Below are 14,733 nucleotides of genomic sequence, written 5' to 3' on the forward strand. Positions count from 1 at the left end.
GATAAGGAAAACTACGAACGTAACGACATACAAACAACATAGGCACGTTAAACGTGCATGAGCTATTTTGAATGCTTCAGTGTAACTATAATACTTCGGAGTAGCCTTACCAAGAGTGATGAATCTTTCTTTTTCATCCTAAATGTAGATTTGGTTTTTGTGCGAAATTGGGTATTGCGCTACATAAATGAAAACGCGAAACGCTCAGCTGCGTCGATCCTCATGCTATATATTCACTTTCCTATGTCTTTCCCTGTTACATTTGGTGCAAGTTAAACAAATTGTTACAGTAAATGAATTTCTACTCACCAAACGTTGATTAGAAGGAAAACTCTAAGGTTTCCTCGGAGTTTCTTAAGCCAAAATGTGACTCATTGAATACTGAATAGTTACGAAATACCTGCAGGATTTTTATCATTGTGGTAGATGGTTGCATCATCATAATTCACGAGGTTTTCACATGCTATTCTACTCAGTGAAACAATCTTTAACTCCGACAACTTATTTCTTCATGTTTTAAAAGCTATTGCTTCCTAAAAGACAAGGGCCTTTTTTAAGGCATTGGTTACAAAACGAAACAGGTCTTCATACGTCCAAGTTACTATTTATCATTGTGAAAAGCCAATCTGCATGAGATGTACAGTCACACAGCTGGCACGTGAAAGTGTTGTACTTTGCCCCTTTCGTGGTTCGTACGTGAGGGTATTCGAGTTATCACACAGTAAACTAGTAAACAGAATTATAAAAATAACTCTTGCACACAATTTGCACGTTAAGATGTTGGTCTTTGGCCCTTTTACAATTCGTACAGTGTACCCGGGTCAAAGTTCACCTGCAATTTTAATTTGCTCTCCTCTAATTCATTTGACTCCTAAGGTGATCCGCCGACCGTGTGACTCTACATCCGGGAACTTGAGTACGACGAGTGTAAGAGAAAAGTCCAGAGGTGTTTATTTGGCAATAGGCTGAGTTATTCCGATTTATTCGATAATATTTCGCTTATGTTAAACGTGAGAAGATTATGCGCATTTGTGGATAGTCTTATCAGTGCCGCGAGAGTATGTGATTGTGTGATTTCCGCATGGTGCTGACAGGTATGTGATCGCTTGTTTGAAGTTTGGCCAAAATATTCTGTGCCAGCCATTAATATTGTTTCGTCGGTGTTTAGCTTAGCTCATTGTACCTTGGAAAAGCGACTCTCGACTCAGGAAAATTGGATCTAGGTCTAGTATTCAGCGGGCTCTAATGGCATTAAACTATGGTCCGATTTTTGCAGATAAGAAAGTAATAATTTGTGCACTAAGTTTTCAATCAGTTTGTTGTCTATTCGATGCCGAATCCTGTCGTTTATCGAACCGCGAAAAAAACACTGTTTTCCCAACTATTTGAGTTGTTATGTCAGCCTTAACCAGGCACTCTTTCGCTGCAAATCACTCAGTCAACTCAAAAATTTCTAGACTGAAATGACACCGGTTTGAAACTTCGCAAAGTCAGTTTATTGAATAAATGTTCTAAAATTTGCGTCATTTTAAATTTGGAGTCGTTGGAATACTTCTACGGACCATTAACTTACTGCCTGGAGTCAGATAAAGGCTTTTGATCGGCCTTTAAATGAGTTTTATCATTTTAAATTGCCAAGTAGAATGAGTTGATATTTTTGCTAACCCGGTTTTCAAAAATCCAAGTATATATAAATTATGAACAATAGTGGTCAAAGTATAGAGCCCTGGGGAATGCATATTGTTCTGTGGATAAGACATCTCTGTGTTCTGTCAGTCAAATATGATTGAAGCAACTGAACAGCATTGCCATAACAACACAGCTTATACGTAGTAAGATGTTATGGTCAACAGTGTCGAGGGCTTTCTTTAAGTCACTTAATACACTACCATTAAGTTTACCAGCATCCATGTTGGCAAGCCAATGGTTTACTGCACTTAATAAAGCTGTAGAGGTTGAATGATTAGGTCTGAAGGCAGATTAAGACTCAGTTAAAAGATTACCTGCTTGCGAAACTACTCTAACAGCTGAGTGTGCATGACCCTTTCTATAATTTTCGATATGGCAGGTAGAATAGATATCGGTCGATAGTTGCTTGGGATATTTCTTTCATCGGACTTAAAAATAGGATGTACTTTTTCCTTTTTCCAATCATCGGGAAATATTCCAGTCTCCAGCACATGATTAATAATATCACATATAGAGTCTGAGATATAAGGAGTACAAAGCTTTAAGAGTCTACTAGAAATATTATCTGGCCAACAACTTACTTAGGGTTTAAGATTGGAAATAAGGTTGGGAATGTATCCTACGTTTACCGGGCGAAAATAAAAATTTAAATCGGTTCTATTTAAATCATCTGGTTGAGAAGCAGTATCGGGAATACCAGATGCCAGTAAGTCAATCAGTGGTCACAAAATATTGCAATTTTATATGGCAAGGAGTACAAAAGTAGTCGTTTGTTGTCATGAAAAACAAACGAGACTTTCCCGAACAAAATACAGAAAAGTTTTATGAACAAAGACATGCTTTTGTCTTTTTTTATCCAAACTTGGTATAGATTCTAAGGTAGCATGCTAGATGGTTTCCACGTAAAGAATTAAAGACTGCGCATTATCGTTTTTACTATAATATAAAAAGCGAAATAGGTAACACGCGTTGCGTGCCTCGTTGATCAACGGCCGTCCTACTGAGAGGATGCCAATGGGGTTGGCACTTAACTGATATTTGGCCAAAAAAAACAGGAGTTAACTGATAATTGGCTAATTAATTGAGAAATGAAAAGTTAACAGTTAAGTGACATTCTATTAATTCTACTGAATACGATCGCTGATGTTAATGAAAGCAAAAAAGTTTTGCAAACAGAAATGCTATTTTCTGACTATTTTCTGTCCCGCTGATAGCCCGGTGCACAGTAACTGATATTATTATGTGCAAAAGGCACCAGAGCAGTACCCGGCAAACAGAAAGCGTCCTTCGATCATAGAGCTGGTTGTAGATAACTCAACGAATAATTCGTAATTCTAATATTAACAAGATTTCTGTGTTCGGATAAGGAAATACTGTTGTCACGTACTCAGGAGGACGTAAAGTTACACATCATGATTACCAAAGAAAAAAGCTGTGACTCGTAGCATTGGATCTGGCCAAAAAGAATTTCTGATGGCTCGAAGAAATTAGCTCGCGTTTAAACCAATCTTTCTGAAACAGTTTCTTTTCCTGAAACCTTTGGATATCTTTATGACGCTTTTGAAATAGGCCAAAAATGTAACACTAAGGGACGCGAACGAGGATGTCGACAAAGTCTGTATCGAGGTACAAGTTTCTCACTTCATTCAACACAAAACATTTAGTGCTTTGAACTACGCCCAAGAGTTTGGAAATAGAGGGACGGAATCGCTTAAACGAACTACGAATTCGAAGTGGGCTACATTCACGAAAAGTCAAATTGTCCCATGTCAAATATACTTTCATGCCTTTGTTAGCACTCTCAACTATGTCTCTCCCATCAGTGTAAACAATGACAAAAGAAGATGAACTTGGGAAGGGGGTGGACTGGATAGAGAACTTTCCACCTTTTTGCCAACAAACTATAAGAAGTGAATCAACCCAAGATAAAGCGGTATCCTTACCACCAGCATCATGGGACTATGTCATGCTATTTGATAAAGCTAAAACTTTTTTTGCATCGATTGAATTCCAAAAATAATGGTCCAGGTTTGTTATTTGAGACCAGTATCTTGGCACTGATATTGTTTCCCGTTTTTTGTTGCAATGGATTTCAAGGATTGAAAATGGATTGAAACTTAGGCCAACAACAAGATACGGAACACATGCAGTAATTTCAACCAGATAAGTACGTGACTGATTCAGATAATGAAAGTGAAGAAGAAGGTGACTTTGAAGTAGTTTATGGTAGGAAATGCATGACCAGTTCGGGAAGATCAGTACGAGATCATCACTGGTGCGTCTGGATCTATGAGGCTAGTGTCATATTGATGGTTATTAACGACTTGGATCTAATTTGTACTAAAGGCAAAAATCTTTTAAGTAGGGGTCTTAATAGCTATTGTTTACCCATTTTTGCTACTTCAGTTAGATGATTATGTTCTCTTCCATATTTTCAATTACTTATTGAGCTATTTTGAAAAAATAGCTCATATGTCAGTGGTGTGAGCGTATGTATCTTTGTGGCTTTGTATCTTTGTAACTTTGTATGTTCGGATGTTTGTTGCAAGAGCCAATAAGGTTGAAGGTACTATGAGTTGATGCTTAGGAACCAATGAGATCTTGGCATCTACTTAAAAATGATATTGCCAAAGGTCGAACAAGGGCACTTTAAGACCGCCATCTTGATTCTTCACAATTTTTTCGTCTTTTATTACGGCTACGGGTGTTTGGAAACATTATATTAAATATCTTCATGATTCAAACGCTGTGTACAGTGATGCAACTGTTTAAGGGTTCATATTTTAGTGTGGATGCTACTTCAAGACATTTCTGACCAAATTCGGCTATCGAGAACGGTACAAGGCACGTATTTATGAGTTGTGTTTCACCTGCTTCAAGGTAGAGTATAAAAGATCATATATTTTCAAAGCTCTTCCAGTGAAGCAATAATTGACATTTAGATATGGACTTTAACTCGAAAGTATGCAGTCTATAAAATGTGGTTTTAGAAGTTTGAAAGGCAGCTTATTTTTTTTAAAGCTGTACTGAGTATTGTTAATCCTGTAAACAAGCTGTAGAAATATTATTCTCTCGCTTACAAAGTTCAACAGACCTTTTTCGTTCCAGCAAAAAAAAACAAACAAAAAAAGAATAATAAGTGAAGAACATGATACATCCTTCCTGCATACTAAGCATCATAGTTATTGAAACTTATTTTATTTAGTAAAGATGCGTAAATAAAATTGGAAGAAGCTAGTTGACACAATAATTAGATACTGCTTTATTGAGTAGAGTAACATGATATGAGCAGAAATATATTTCCGCAGTTTGATAATTTTCTTGGAAGTTAAAAAAAAGTTAGGCTATCAATCTTGACGATACATGAAGCATAATTTAATTGCAGATGTTGTAAAGCCGAGGTGATTTCTTAAAATCGTTTGAGAAAATTTTGCAGTAAACAATTTGCGTTTTTTTAAAGTACGAATTGTAAAAGGGCCAAAGACCAACATCTTCACGTGCAAATTGTGTGTATGAGTTATTTTTATAATTCTGTTTACTTGATTACTGTGTGATAACTCGAATTCCCTCACGTAGGAACCACGAAGGGGGCAAAGTCCAACATTTTCACGTGCCAGTTGTGTGACTGTACATCTCATGCAGATTGGCTTTTCACAATAATAATAGTAACTTGAACGTACGTATGAAGACCTGTTTCGTTTTGTAACCAATGCCTTAAAAAAGGCTCTTGTCTTTTAAGACGCAATAGCTTTTAAAACGTGAAGAAATAAGTTGTCGGAGTTAAACACTGTTTCACTGGGTAGAATCGCACGTGAAAACCTCGTGAATTGTGATGATGCAACCATATACCACAATGATAAAAGAAACTCCGAGGAAACCTAAGAAACTCCGAGGAAACCTTAGAGTTGTCCTTCCAGTCAACGTTTGGTGAGTAGACATATATTTTACTTTAGCAATTTGTTTAACTTGCACCAAATGTAACAGGGAAAGACATAGGAAAGTGAATATATAGCATGAGGATCGACGCAGCTGAGCGTTTCGCGTTTTTGTTTATGTACGGCAATACTCAATTTCGCACAAAAACCCAGTCTACATTTAGGACGAAAAAGATAGATTCATCACTCTTGGTAAGGTTACACTGAAGCAGTAAAGTTACACTGAAGCATTCAAAATAGCTCATGCACGTGTAACGTGCCTATGTTAAATTGTATTAGTAGCGGAGTTTATGTGAATTCTTGTAAATTTATACCTTGATTTAAGTAGGGCCTACCCTCAAAAGTGATTGCCGTGCAAAAAAAGAAAAGAAAATTCGGGTTAAGACAGATTAATTTGCTGTAGGAAAGTGAAAGTTAATAGCTAACCAAAATTAGTAGTTAACTGAGAATTGGCCAAAAAAATAGTTTGGCCGAAAAATTAGTAGTTAACTAAGAATCAAGAGATTATAAAGGGGACAGAGAAGCCATCCCCCATATACACCCTATTCCATAGGTAATTCGTCTCGAGTTATTTTTAGAACCGCAGAACCCAAGGGGGATTGGACAACAGCCAATCACATAGCGCGAATGTATTCCGCGTGGACGACCCACGCTAGGGCCACGCGTCCTCCACGAATTGACGCGGAACAAAATGGGGGAAGACGCGGAGAGCGATTTTGCTATTCCTTTTGTCGACGAAAACGACTACAGCGAGATTTCTGCGAAAGCTGTGTCAGCGAAACCGAAATTAAAAAAGAATCGCCCTTCCTCTCTTGTATAGAGCTAACAGTAGAGCAGGGAAATCCTTAACACACTGAATATTCTCTCAGGATCATTTATAATTTACAGTTTGAAGAGAGCAATTTCTGGTTTGATGTTTATTTTTTTTTCAGTCTTTATAGCGATTATTCCTGCCCACTTACTTTGTCAATTGTAGGTGAACCCTCCTAAAGCTGAATTTCAAGGGACCATATTCAAGCTCAGAAAGAAGAAATAAAATTTCGTCGTTGCTTATTTACGTCCTCCATAAAACGCGAAATTAGGCATTTTCACGTCGTAGTCGTGCAAAAACGGGAAAGAAATGAACAAAAAAGTGTGTTGCACGTGCGAAGTTGTTGTTTTGCTAATTAAACCTATTGTTTTTTTGACGTTCTAGTTGTCGTCCGCGTCGTTGGATCTTAAACTCCCTAAATTGGACAAACGACCGGTTTCAATAGACCGGCGAAATTTCTCATTTTATTAAAGCACTGAGGTTACGACAACTTCGAGTTAAACTGATTTCACGGGTTGTCAAAGAATCCAGCGATTCCTTTTTCCCAGGTGAGCGCCGACTCATTTCGCTTCAATATTAAGGAATAATCTCGATCTTTTTACGCTTTCATTGCCTCTCGCCCGACATGTTTTGCACGGCGTTTGGTCATGCGAAACCTCCACGAAACAACCACGCCTCGCGCGAGGTAACTTCATCCCGATTCTAAAAATAACTCGAGACGAATTACCTATGGAATAGGGTGTATATGGGGGATGGCCTCTCTGTCCCCTTTATAGTCTCTTGCTAAGAATTGGATACCCTCATTAGCACCCTCTAATGAAGGGAATAGGGAGCTTAACTAGCGACGACGACGACAACGGCTATTGAAAATTTAAGGTTTGAAATATATTTTCGTTTTAGTCTAATTCAAACATACAGAATCTTTTACTTCGTACGGATATTGTTTACTAAACACCAAACTTAAAGTTCCTTGTGTTGGATTTTAAGTAGCTGGTCTAGATCACACAAAATTCGGCTTTTATCAGTTTCAAAGTTTTTTGTTTATTGTTTTCATAGTAATATCGATTTTACTTAAAACTGCATTTTGACAAATTTTAATCCATAGCTAATTGATGGTAAAAATTTTATAGCGATCGGACAAGGAAAAAAACACTTTTAAGGCGATTGTAAAATATCGGTATGGCCTCTGAAAAACTGTATCGAGACACCTTAATTAAAAATGAGGTTTGTGGTGCGGAACCTCCAGGAGGCAGATATAATTCAACCGCTCTTCGTTTAAACTTAGTTCTTAGTCTGACACCGAGCCAAGAATTTATTTTACTTTGTTTCTGAAATGTGGAAAACTTAAAAATCAGTTTTAAAATTCTTGAACGCTTTTTGAAATAGTCGCTAGAACGAGCCATTAACTAAAGATCTTTTAAAACAGGTATTGAGAAGCATTCTTCAACTAGTAAGAAAAACTTCAGATGGTTGTTTTAAGAAATCCGAATCACATGTGTTAACGTTGATGAAAGGACATGAACCCACACAAATTTAAGTCTTAATTAATTATTATAAGCAATAGTGTTTCAGTCTTGTAACACGCTCAATTGAGGGATATTTACCAGTAAATACTTCTGCTCCACAACGTAAATATCAGCGACCCAATCAAGTACGAAAAAATTTTCTAGGTGGCTAGGTTTTCTTAGTTATAACATCCGAGGACGTTACCGTTGTGCATTCCGGCGAAACTCAATCATCAAACGTTGTGGCAAGTTTCAATTCTATTTCAATTACATGTCTTAAGGATGCTATTTGATCATTGGCGTACGGGCAATTTTTTGCCAGGGGGGCAGTAAACCATTTGCCCAAAAAATTCTCGCAAATTGCACAAATTTGTATGAAACAGTAGAAAAGAAACGAGGGCCATACGATGCAACAACATAGGCCTTGCTGGCATATGAAGGTGGCTCGATACTGTACTAGTTTTTCAGGGCCAATACCTCCCAATTTCGAGCATAACTACGTCGCAATATACAAACATTTGGAAAAATTGCCACCACAGTTTTATTAGATTAAGATGAAAATTTGTCATGAGTAGGGTTTTAATGACATCGGAGTTGTCATAGCAACGAAATGACGCCATTGCCTATTTTACTTGCAACAATATTTCTCCGCACTGGCAACTAATTCCTACAAAATCGTTCACGGGAGCTTTTTCCCCAAATAGTTGCCTCTATGTTGGTGAAGTTAAAACGGAGTCTGTAAGAGTGTTACCGGGATATTTTGGGATGAAGTTTTTATCGTTAGAAATATGGTAAAAAAAATCTTGACGTTTGGCCGTTATCTGTAGAAAACGAAGCTCTTTTGACGTGCAATTTCACCCCATAGTAGCCTCAATCTTTTTAAAAACGTGTGTGAAAAAGATCATGAAGATAGCTCCGACCGATCGCTAGAGAGAAGGATTTCATTGGTATGTATTGAGGCGCTCTTGTTAGCGGTTTTGTAAACATTTCGGTCTACTTAAATAAATTTTTGCTCGATAGATTTTTTTTAAAAAAATTAATATTCAATTCTCGTAATTCGAGCTGAGTATTCTTCATTTTCAGACCCACTGTTGCTGATGCTATCTGCCACACACTGTTCTACGAGCGGAGATGATTCTAGAAAGATATACGGAAGTTTATTCTAATCAATTCACAACTAGAAAGAGCCCATTCCACTTAGTGCAGTGCAGTGCAGTACAGCGCTCAACAACAAAAATCTATAAATATGTAAATCAACAAATGATACCCTTCCCTAATAACCAGAAACTCATCACGTGCTAGGCAACCACTGTCTCGAGAGAATGTAACTGGTTTTATTACGCCGGATTATTATGGATTTTTTTCAGATTAAGATAGAAAATATTTATCTCTTCAAACTAATAAAAAAAACGTGGAAACATCTTTGAAAACTGGCTTTGCCCAAATTTTCTCTTGCTGCCCAAAAAATCTGAGTTGCCCAAAATTTAGGGGGGGGCTGCAGCCCCCCTCGTCCCCCGGCCCGTACGCTTATGTATTTGATCTTATATTACCTGGATATTTCGTATCGAATTGCGACTGGAGTAATTATGGTTTATTATCAACAGCTCTCGGTACGCGCTCGATATCATCAAAGGTAATCTTTTTACCGATGTCACAGAAAAAATAATTGCAATTTTAATACTTTTCGACATTAAAACAAAAATACTTCTTCACAGGTCGATTTATCAAACTTCATTTAGTGATGTCAAGTTTTATAAATATCTAATGCAAACTGACCCGAAAGTATGACACCTCAAAATGCTTGCCGCCTACCATCCAGGATTTCTTTGTTAAATTAATTCAGTCCTCATTTTCTGATCATTTTTGAGGTCGATTTTTGCATTGAAATACTTTGGCGGTTAAATAAGTTCAGCCTGCATAGAAGGTGTTATATATTACAATGGATCATTACCCTTGCTCAACTTCCGCCTGAACATGATTAACTTCATATTCATATCTATTTGTCCTCTGTTTGGTTTTGGTTAAACATCATCTATCGAAGCTCCTCATTTTACACAGTCAGCTAATCCTTGCGGCACTCTTATGCACTGGAAGAAAATTCATTTATATCTTAATATTTTACAGTTGAATTCAGAGATGGAGAACCAACAAAAATCGAAGTTAAACATCAAACAGCGCTTTTCCTGTGGCTTCGGGATCGTTCTCAACGAAGTTTTCCGCCAAATGTACATTTCTTTTTCCATTATATTTTTGATGCAAGTGATTGGTTTATCGGCATCCCAAGCCGGATTGGCTATGCTTATTGGACAAACGACTGACGCCTTTACCTCTCCAATAACTGGTTTCTTGGGCGACCGGGTGCGAATTCCATTTATTTCCAAAAAGCTGGGTCGAAGGAAGTCGTGGCACTTAGTGGGAACGGTTATGATGGCCGGTGGACTTCCTCTTCTGTTCAATCGGTGTTTGGTATGCAACGATTATCAGGGTGTCAGTTGGTTGCAACCTTTTTACTATTATTGCATCATGGTTATTATAAGTGCGGCATACAACATTCTGGAGATCAATCATCTTTCCATCACCTTCACTGCAGCTGGGACAGTGCAAGAAGGCGCAGCGTTAAGTGCTATAAGGTTACAGCAATAACACTATTTTTTTGTTCATAATTTCTTGACTCTGATTTTTTTATTCTGTTCTCTGACTGAATGTGATCTCACTAGTGGTTGGGAGTGTATATATTGTTAATCAACGCAGCAAAAACTGAAGGGTGCACGTTTTTGCCTCTGCCTTTTTTATTTTTCAAACCTTTTTTTTATTTTACGCTTTGAATATGAAATGCAGGCACCTGATTTGACGGGTTACAATAACATCAGTGATTAAGTTCAGTTCAAGACATGGTACTGTATAGGAATAAAGATATCCTCATCCTGATTTTATGCCGTTAGAGTCGACCTTTTGTTTCTTTTTTTTTTCCTTTTTTTTTTTCTCATATAGGACAGTCCTTAGTTTCGTTACGGGAATATACGTTTATGTGGTTGCCTGGGGACTGCTTGGTCAGGATGGCGGAGACGATCTGGGGCCGGAAAGTGTAAAACAGTTTGCGGTAGGTACCGAAATAAAGTGACGATATGGAAGTTGCATTAATGAACAAAGCAACCTAACTGATTGGATTAATGATGATGATGATGAGATTAAATTCGTAATACCATATTGCTCCCGCGCCCAAACAAACGCAAGTTTTTTATGGTGCCTGCATGCCTTTTGATAACTAGCTATATAGTGGAGCATGTGTAATTCGTTTTTTAAACAAGCTAAAAACTTTTTCCTAGAGTATTCTTAGGTATGTATCAGCAATAAAAGTTTAAATTCAAATAAAACTATATTTAAGTTTAAAAAATCGTATTTTAGTTATTTTCAAATGTTTATATTTCTTTCCCTTTCGACGCAGTATCTTGTATGGATTGTCACTGGTACAGGAGTAGCTTTTACAGTCATTTTTTATATTGGAACAAACGAACCAGCCGTACGTCCTCTAAGAAAGGTCAGCACACTCAAGGATCCAGTGGTATATGAAGCAACATAAGATATCGGTTACTCTGTCCTCGACGACTAGCCATCTTCCTTTAAGCCCCTGGCCATGGACGATTCGCAACCACGATTTTTATCGTAAGAATGCGTTGTTGTAACCTTGTTGCGATATTGTTTCGAATGAATGCAACATTGTTTGATTGCAACGCTCGCCGTTTTGCGCTGAAAATCGTTGTTGCGAATCGTTCCTAAGAACATCACCTTTAGTCCAGTATTATATGGACTTTGCCTGCTAAATTATGACGTTGATGTTCTTGCAAGGTTTGGCTGATATGTATGTATCAACACAAGAGAGAATAATCTCTCTGGTTGAGCTAATTCTAGGCTATATGTGATAGCCCACTAGTAGCGTAAAGCGCCGGCTTTGAAAACCAAAACAATGGCGGCTGAATCGCGTGTTGCTAGCTAAAGTTGTTTTGTCTCGATATTTTTGACCAACTAGTTGGATTTTACTAAAAAAAATATTCCTCTCGCCCTCATGGCCTCTGAGTCAATAGCCCATTCGGTTATTCGCTCAGAGCCCATTCGGGCTCGAGGAATAATTGTTAAATACCTAGTGCTGTTGCAATTTGTAGTAATCGTCGCACTTTATATTACCTGAAACTAAGTCCGATCACATGTCGCAATTCGCCACAAAGCCGTGTCGCACTTGGTAATAAAAAAGTGTCCACTTTGACACGTCTCCCCAGGATGCCCATCTCTCTTTGTTAGAAAATATCACCATACCTTATAGACTTAAAGTTTGTACCAATTAATCAAATACCTACTCTTGCATGTCGGCAAGTGTAAATATCTGAGAGTTTTTTCCACGTCGACCATGAATTGTCTCAAGAAGAGTTTCACAGCGGTGGCAATTTTTTGACATGAATAAATCGTTTTTATCTTTGGCTAGAACGGTGAAGGATTATTTCAGGCTAGCCAGTCTGCTTATTCAATGGTCTCCGAACAAGTTGATGGTGAGTTGAATGAAATGGATTACTCTACCTTTAGTTCCAATCTTTCTGTTTTACGTTCACCTCACAGTGTACGTTGAAACACGAGCAAATAGTACTATATTGAGGTCTAATTTGTCAGTAAAAGGAGACCTTGTCAATTTAACGATACCTAAGATGGAGCTAAAACTCACACATTAGTAGGGCCAATTAATTTTATAAAACTTTTTCAAGTGTAATTTACAAGTGTTGCTATTGTTTTTGTACTCCAAAAAAAATAGCTATATGTTCATTGTTACGCGTCATAAGTAACAACCGAGTAAGGGTCTGCGTTCTCTTTTAATTAGTTAGTTTCTCACGTGCGGATGCTGAAAAAGCAGCGAAAACGATCTTTCGATAATCCTGCCTTCTCGATCAATTCCTTGCGACAAGAAGTAGACGATGAGGTCAACTAAGAAAGAAAAATTCCCATTATGGGCTCCTGATCTGGAGGGATCCTGAAAAGAAAAAGATATTCAAAAAAATATTTCGTTAACATCACGGGCCAACATCGGGTAATATTGAAAGGTAAAATCAGATAAAGAAAGGAGAAGGGATGTCTTTTTACCTCTTTCAGTTAATACGCACTCAGTAGTTGAACACAATATCTATGTCAAATAAAGCTAATTATTATTCATTCAAAATATTTCCCCAATTCTGATTGGCTAAAAGCACACGCATAATTTACCATAACCAGTTACTGATGACCAAATTTGGAAGAATTTTGTGTTTAACGAGGAAATGACGTCAAAAACGCAGCCTTCTACAGGTTAATGCACCGTTAACCGAGAAGACCTGGGAACGAGGTTGAGTTGTTTTTGTTGTGAAAATTCAAATGGCGGACACTTCACTCGTTTCAAGAGTAATTAAGAACTACAGCTGGAACTAGATGAAATAATTGCTAAAAACATAAAGACAACTCGGAGGGCGACATAAGCTATTTGGAGAATATTTGCGGAGCTGAACAAAACAAACCTAAACGTACACTATCGAAGACAAACTTAACATCGATGCAGGTAAGCATGTTTTAGCTATGTTTTTAAACTAGGAATTATTTTGAATGAATAATAAAGCAATTAACGAATTCGGCTTTCGTAGGATATGAAGAATTAAGCAGATCTCGGGGGGTGTTATCAACCTCGGCCTTCGGCCTCTGTGGATAACACCCTCCTCGATCTGCTTAATTCTTCATATCCTACTCAGTCTCATTCATTAATTGCTAAATATCAGTAATAAGACGAAAGACTGGAGGTCCTTTTAATAAGGTATAGAGAAAATTGAATTTTTTTAAAAAATTCCTTTTAAGATGCCAAGAGGAAAACTTCGACCATATTCCATTCCCTTGTTGACATTTTTATGTCTTCGGTGGAAAACACGGAAGTTGTCGATAAAGCAGCAACTGCTACAGCAGCGTCTAAAAAGATAAGTCTGGTACAACGATTTGTTGAAGCTCTCTTTTCTAATGGCGATGGAAACAGTCATGAAGATTCAGAGGACAAACTTCAAATTTCAGAAGTCAAATCAGGAGCGTCAAGTAATCAAGAGAAACCCGGAAGCGGTAGGTAAAATGGTATTTGCGTTATTGTTTTTACATTATCTATGAGCGGGTAGTGTTTCTGGCTTTAAAAAACAATTATTTACCGAAGTGGAGGTGGTTAGCGGTGTATTTACTGAGGCCGCGAAGCGGCCAGGTAAATTTGCACCACTAGCCACCGACACTGAGGTGAATAATTTTTACTGGGCTGCCTGTCGTACAGCCCAGTTATAAATTGGGCTCGGATTTTCCTTCTGGCACAAATCGTACTCTGGCGTGTTGAGCGCGGGCGCAAGATATTAATGTATGCGCAGAATGCGTAGAATAGATCAGCGGACTTCATCAGAGTACATTCCTAGGAGCTCTAAGCGACTCAAAGCTATTAGCAATCTATCTTCGGTGGAAACATACGAATACAAAAATAAGAATGTAAACGCTGTTGATGGTTAGCCCACAGTCTGAAAGATAGCAAGCGTTTTTGGAAAAGGTATAGTTCACGAGCTATACTATGCAAGAGACCCATTTACAAGCGAATTCTTCCGAGTGAGTCTTTATCAGGAAACCTTGTATAGTAAGTGAGCTACCTACTGAGTTAGAAACCCTAAAAGAATCACCCAAATTAACTGTTAGACTCAAACTGTTCCTTACGTAAACATTACGAGCAACTGGATCAGGGACATTCAACAGTGTTTTTGATCAACAC

The 14,733-nt window shown here is 37.8% G+C and overlaps 1 protein-coding gene across 1 annotated transcript in view; it reads left to right on the plus strand.

The window, feature by feature from the left end:
* The window catches only part of LOC140936827 (uncharacterized), a 34,155-nt gene that overhangs the window by 12,753 nt on the left and 6,669 nt on the right, over positions 1 to 14,733 (plus strand). The window contains exons 2-5 of the mRNA XM_073386326.1: positions 10,065 to 10,570; positions 10,932 to 11,040; positions 11,386 to 11,502; positions 12,418 to 12,549. Coding sequence (XP_073242427.1) covers positions 10,077 to 10,570; positions 10,932 to 11,040; positions 11,386 to 11,502; positions 12,418 to 12,549 — 852 coding nt within the window. The 5' untranslated portion in view covers positions 10,065 to 10,076. The remainder of the gene's footprint in view (positions 1 to 10,064; positions 10,571 to 10,931; positions 11,041 to 11,385; positions 11,503 to 12,417; positions 12,550 to 14,733) is intronic.

This window comes from Porites lutea, chromosome 5, assembly GCF_958299795.1.
Source record: "Porites lutea chromosome 5, jaPorLute2.1, whole genome shotgun sequence".
NCBI lineage: Eukaryota > Metazoa > Cnidaria > Anthozoa > Scleractinia > Poritidae > Porites > Porites lutea.